The sequence below is a fragment of the Syzygium oleosum genome, unplaced genomic scaffold (assembly GCF_021117445.2).
Source record: "Syzygium oleosum isolate NSW1041296 unplaced genomic scaffold, Sole_v2.1 Sole_v2.01, whole genome shotgun sequence".
NCBI lineage: Eukaryota > Viridiplantae > Streptophyta > Magnoliopsida > Myrtales > Myrtaceae > Syzygium > Syzygium oleosum.
In genome coordinates, this window is record NW_026607485.1 from 19,157,495 (window position 1) to 19,163,869 (window position 6,375).

A 6,375-nucleotide genomic window follows, 5' to 3' on the forward strand; every position below is an offset into this window, starting at 1 on the left:
GAAAAGGGCAAAAGAACACTACAAGTGCCATAACTTGTGTACGGCGCTCACTTTAGTGCCATAACTTTTTTTGGATCACTTTAGTGCTAAAATTTTTGAAAAACGATCACTTAAGTGCCAACTTCGGTGCCGTACACAATTTTTCGTCGGAAATCTGACGTGGCATTTTTTTTTATTAATTTCTGAAGCTGACATGGCTCGCCGGAGTCTCGCCGGAGATTGGCACTTAAGTGATCGTTTTTCAAAAAATTTAGCACTTAAGTGATCCAAAAAAAAGTTATGACACTTAAGTGATCGTTTTTCCTCCGACTTGGCACCAAAGTGATCCGAAAAAAAGTTATGGCACCAAAGTGAGCGCCGTACACAAGTTATGGCACTTATAGTGTCCTTTTGCCGATAGAAAAGTAATAAGAGAATCTTATGTTTTTTTTGTTGGGAATAAGAGAAGTTGATATTTACCAAAAAAATTATGTTAATATTGGTAACTAAATCAACGGGAGTTGGTAATGCGAACTTAGTTGGAAAAAAAATTAGTTATCACTCTAATTGTGGTTGGTTCATAAATTTAAAAAATGGGCAAGCAAGACAAACAAATGTTATAACATAGTCAGAGAAAAGTTGATTACTCTAGTTGAGTTTAGTGATTTCTAAAAAAAATTGATAAAATTAAAGATGGGCAAACGATGCAAACAAAAATAATAACTCAATAGAATAGTTAATGAAACAAAAAAAAACAATTCAAATGAGACTTGATAACCTAATATTATCAAATACTCTTATTTTTATCTTCGGCACTTAAAATTACAACCTAAATTAATAAGAGAAAACAATCTTACCTAGCTTTTAGTGCTTCCAATTATTTATCTTCAAATGTCAGCTTTATCATAGCTCCATGTGCTACACCCATTAGACTGTTAGGTGGAATGGATACTTCGAACTGTGGGTTTAAATTTGTCACCTCCGTAAATGAAAAGAACAGAAGAGCACCGAAATTGCTGACCCCAACGCAAGGGCAGACGCAATTCCCCACTTTGCCATAAAATAATCTCATGCGCTTGATCACAAAGAGATGTGGCCGGGAAGAATGGTCGCTATTCAAACCGTTTGAGCACCCCATCCAGGCCAACCATAAGAAAATTTTTTTCATAAAGATTGTAAGTATTGAGACATGGGATAGTTTCGGTGATAATACGTCGAACGTGGTGTGCATCGAAAAGGAGAAAATAAGGAAACAATGTTATAGTTGTGGGGTTCAAAATAGATGACAACCATCGTAATGTGCTGTCAATAAAAGATTTCACGGAAAGAACACGAGAGCAAAACAACAAAAGTACAAAACAACCTTTCCCACGAAAGTCAAATTCTTTTCGAGCATATAACAAGAGAATTGAGTTGAGGTTTCCTTGGAACCCACAGGACTCGATGGATTCTCAGTCTCAATCTCAGTCTCATGGCCACATAGTGATGCTACCTTTCATGGCACATGGCCATCTCATCCCCTTCCTCGCCCTCGCCCATCGCATCCGCCGCCAAACCCCCTTCGTCGTCACTCTCGCCAACACTCCCCTGAACCTCCAGTACCTCCGCTCCACCTTGTCCCCCTCCAACGCCGACTCTGGAATCCGCCTCTATGAGCTCCCGTTCTGCAGCACCGACCACGGCTTGCCCCCCAACACCGAGAACACGGAGAACTTGCCGCTCAATAAGATCGTGACACTTTTCCACTCATCTGCGTCCCTTGCTGCTCCCGTAGAGCGCCTCATCTCCGACATAACCACAGAAGAGGGCCGGCCACCTCTTTGCGTGATCTCGGACGTGTTCTTCGGGTGGTCCGTGGACGTCGCCAGGAGGCTTGGAACGAAGAGCATCGCCTTCACCACAGGCGGCGCATATGGCACTCTAGCCTACATCTCCCTCTGGCTTCACCTCCCGCACCGCTCGACTGATGCTGAGGAGTTCTCGGTGCCTGGATTTCCGGAACGGTACCGGTTCCACCGCTCTCAGCTCCACCGGTTCATCCGAGAGGCGGACACTACCGATGAGTGGTCCAAGTTCTTTCAGGTTCAGATCAAGCTCTCTTTGACCTCAGATGGTTGGTTGTGCAATTCAGTTGAGGAAATTGAGCCTCTTGGGTTCGATCTCTTGAAAAAGTACTTGAAGGTCCCTGTTTGGGCCATTGGTCCACTACTCCCTTCTCACATGCTCCAAAAATCATCACCAAACTCTCCCAACTCTAGATCAAAATCCCTCCAAAAGCATACCGGAAAAGCTCTTGGAGCGTCCCTAGAGAAATGCCAAGACTTCCTCAATTCACATAGTCCAATCTCTGTTTTGTACATATCCTTCGGTTCACAAAACACTATAAGTGCTAGCCAGATGATGCAGTTAGCCATTGGTTTGGAATCAAGTGGCAAGCCTTTCCTTTGGGTCATTAGGCCGCCGCTCGGTTTCGATATTAAAGGTGAGTTCCGACCCGATTGGTTGCCGCCGGGGTTCGAGGACCGAGTGACTGGGAGCAAGCAGGGCTTGCTAGTGCGGAATTGGGCGCCACAATTAGATATCCTCTCGCACAGCTCAACGGGCGCATTCGTAAGCCACTGCGGGTGGAACTCAATCATGGAGAGCCTGAGCCAGGGGGTGCCCATCGTGGGGTGGCCGATGGCAGCTGAGCAGGCGTACAATGCCAAGATGATTGTCGAGGAGATGGGGGTGTGCGTGGAGCTTACGCGCGGGGTCGAGAGCCGGATCGAAGCCAAGGAAGTGAAGCGGGTGATCGAAATGGTGTTGGAAGAGGAGGGAAAAGGAGGGGAGATGAAGAAGAGGGCAAATGCAGTGATGGGACAAATGAGGGAAGCTGTGAAAGAAGGCAGTGATGATGAGAAGGGGACTAGTGTGAAGGCCATGGATGAATTTGTGAGGACTGTTCTAGGTGACTCCACAAACGGTACATTCCCATTCCTCTGAGTCAATCAACAGTAGAAATTCGATTCACTCGGCACATGTTAATCAACTCGGATAGATCCGCAGGTCACGGATATGTCCTCAAGCAATGGAACCGAAGAATTAGGATTTTGCTCTGTCTCTTGAATGCAGCACTTTTTCTTCACGTGCAATGTAAACCTCTGTGCTTAATAGTATTGTCTTCGAAGATTCTGCCTGTATTAAACGAGAAAACATTCTGCGTCCAATACTTACACCGTGTGTTGGACGATATTTATGGAGTTTTTGAGGTGTGACAATTTCAAATGGCGTCCTTGTTCGGAGATGCGAAAGTAGCGTTTGTGAACATGAAAACCCAAGCAAAAACCTTTTTGTCTTGTCATTCACAATCTCGCCACCAAACACAACCACCCAAACTGCGACCACTCATTTTCTCAAACATAAGCGAACATAGCAAGTCCAACATAATTGTAGTCCCTAAAATTACGTTTACTTTGGTCCAAAATTCTATTTGCATCAAAATATGGATATGTAATTTCTGCAGGTGACCCCCTTGAGTTAATACACAGTTGTATCCGTCCAAAGCTAATCCAATGATATCCAGGAAAATGAAAAATGCAAGAATCGGGTCACTTTATATATCAAATTAAATTTTCCCAGAAATAACAATCGCTAAACATTAATTTCGTCATCCGTGCCCTTAAATATCTTTAAGGGCCCTGAAGAAGATCTGTACTCTTTAGAATCCAATTCTTCGAAACTCCGATATATGTTCTACCACTTTAGCGAAAGTGAACAAGTTCTTTGCTTTTTTTGTGATGAAGATGTCGACTTTGGATAGACAAATTCCGAATTCATAAAGCACTTTGTTGATATCATACACCAAGGGAAAATACAAAGGCAGATTCACGTCACCGAATGATCCAAACCGGTGATTATTTGCCTTTGATGTTATTATAGTATTGGGACAATTCCAAAATGAGTCCAAAAGCTTGCATAATTCGTGTATTCATGTCTTAAAACTTTTACTCCGTTCATTTGAGTCCTAAAATTTGCACCAAAAAGGAACCTGAAGAATTCCGTCAATTCAGTCAGCTTTCTTTGGATGGAAAGTGTATGTGACATTTTTTAGACTTTTTTAATATTATGTGGCATCAACACAACCCCACATCGAAAAAGAACCAACAAATTCTAAAAGAAAAAACTAAAAGTCGGAGGAGGAAATATTCGGTGGTTAGAAATTACCACGTCAGCGGGAGATGTGGCATACATGTTTTAGTCCCAGCCACTCATAATTTGACACGTGTCCACAGACGTGGAATTATATAGAAAAATAAAAAACTGCCATGTATCTATTCAGCCTCAGCCATGGAAGAACTTCGTTATGTTGCAGCACCTCCCCTCGCGGTGGCCACTAGCAGAGTCACTGGCACCGCTCCTGCACATCTAAGCCGAGTTGCCTACGCCAACAAAGCGAAGATGGCCATGGGCGAGCAACGCTATACCCTAACACGATTCCAGATCTGTAGGTGTTGGAGAAGTAAAGAAAAAGACGAAGCCAGAGGTAGCTCGTGCGCCGGAAGGGTTCCTCCATCGTCCATGGCTTAGATGGGTTCTTTGCCCCTGTTTTTTGGCCTTGAGCAAAGTGGGTCTCTTGGCTTGTCCTCGGCCAAAGGTTTTGGGGCATTAGAAGACATGACCAAAACCTTCCAGTCTTGAGTTTTCTGTCTTCCTCCTCCCCCATCATCCATGACTGCAGGCTTTGCTTGTCCATGGCTCGTGAGGTGGCTCAGCTTGGACGCAGCCCCAACGACTTCGCTAGTGGCAACGGCGGGCGGAGGTTCGGTAACACCAATGAAGCAAAAAAGCTTCCGTCGTTGGCATGGTTCATCCTTCAAGAGGTGGCTGGATGGAGGAGAAGGAAAGAGGAAAAAAGGTTAGATTTTTATTTATTTCCACGTCAGCTACTGAAATGGCAACATGAACATATGTCAAATTGTGAGTGGTTGGAAGCAAAAAACTGTTGACATCCAAAATTTTGACTAACCATTTAGAAATTAATTACATAAAAAATTAGGGATTAATCTTTAACCCCTAAACAAAAACATTAAAACTAGTTTGCATAGCATATAATTTAATTGCATTTTGCATCAAACCAGCGGTGATCGATAAACTCAAGTCAATTGCATAGATTTGGCCCACACATCAAGAAAAATTCGGTCAGGCTTGAGGGCATTGCGGCCAAAAAATTTCAAGGCAAGACGGCCTAGTTGAGTTTAATTTGATTATATTTCAGCCCATTAAAGTTTGATTACAATTTAGCCTTAGGTTGTTAGAGCCCATCATATTAAGAAGGCTTAAAGTAAGCTCGCGATAGTGAGATAAACCTAGGTTTACATTATAAATGCAGACTTATGCCTCTTAATTGAGTGGTCGGCAATCATAATCTTAGAATATACGAGTGATACACGTGAGAAAGAGAGAAAATGAGTTTGGTTTGGTCGAGATCGTCACAGACAAGCTGATGTTGCTTCCTCCACTCCCACTAGCGACAAGCCAAGGACCCCACCCTGACGACGATATCAGCCATTGCAGCCCCGACCGTGACGCTATCTCCTAACCTCCGACGCTGCTGTTGCGACCTACCTCCCGAGGGCCAAACTTGATGAAGCGGGTTTAGAGGTAAGTTTTTATGAAACGATTTGTTTGGCACATCATAAAAAACGGCTTACCGAAATATCGATCTTTTGGTCATCCTTACAGTTCATTGATCATAAACGTGAATTTTCCCTAAATCTATACCTCTCGTGACAGTGGATTGATTTTATCTTTTTTAGCAAAATAGGAGTCGCCATTAGCCTAGGTCAGGGTCGGCTAGAATACCCAGCCAAAATGTGGGAGTTTCGTTTCAGTTTCCATGAAAATCAGAGATTATGGGTTCGGGGACTAACTTACGTTAATGTTTCCACTAACGCTATTTCGGTACCGCTAAACTTAACATGGTAGTTATCTAAGTTGTTATACATTTGTTTTTTACCATTTTCATACCAAAGTCTTAGTCCACTGGGTGATCATGCATTTTATTTTTGTATTTTCCATTTAGGTTCTAAACTAGTCCTATCTTAGTCTAGAAAAGGAAAACAATCAAACAATTTGTATTGAAATGGCGATGCGTAAAGTAAACACATAAGGTATTGAAATGATGAGCTATTCTAAGTGCGAGGAAAGAAAAACTCGCAACTCATCGGGTGTTTAATACAACACGAATATAAAGACCCAAGACATAATCAGGTAATACAAATTGTATATAAATTGAGACCGGATTGGACATCGGTCTTTAGCCACCATCTTCGAAGTTGTTTGGCCATCTTCTCTGTAGACCACCTCACAGGTGTCGGTTTTACATTCAATTCACACATAGGAAACCAATAGTGC

At 42.9% G+C, this 6,375-nt stretch overlaps 1 protein-coding gene across 1 annotated transcript; it reads left to right on the forward strand.

Annotated features, from left to right (window-relative positions):
* Nucleotides 1-1,239: 1,239 nt before the first annotated feature.
* LOC115683418 (crocetin glucosyltransferase 3-like) lies at nucleotides 1,240-3,213 on the forward strand. Its single transcript, XM_030607961.2, has one exon. The coding sequence runs from the start codon at nucleotides 1,423-1,425 to the stop codon at nucleotides 2,962-2,964; it is 1,542 nt and encodes a 513-aa protein (XP_030463821.1). The 5' UTR covers nucleotides 1,240-1,422; the 3' UTR covers nucleotides 2,965-3,213.
* Nucleotides 3,214-6,375: the final 3,162 nt, after the last annotated feature.

Excerpts from the sequence above, each read along its gene's own strand:
- LOC115683418 (XM_030607961.2), top strand. The coding sequence starts at position 1,423 with ATGGATTCTCAGTCTCAATCTCAGTCTCATGGCCACATAGTGATGCTA.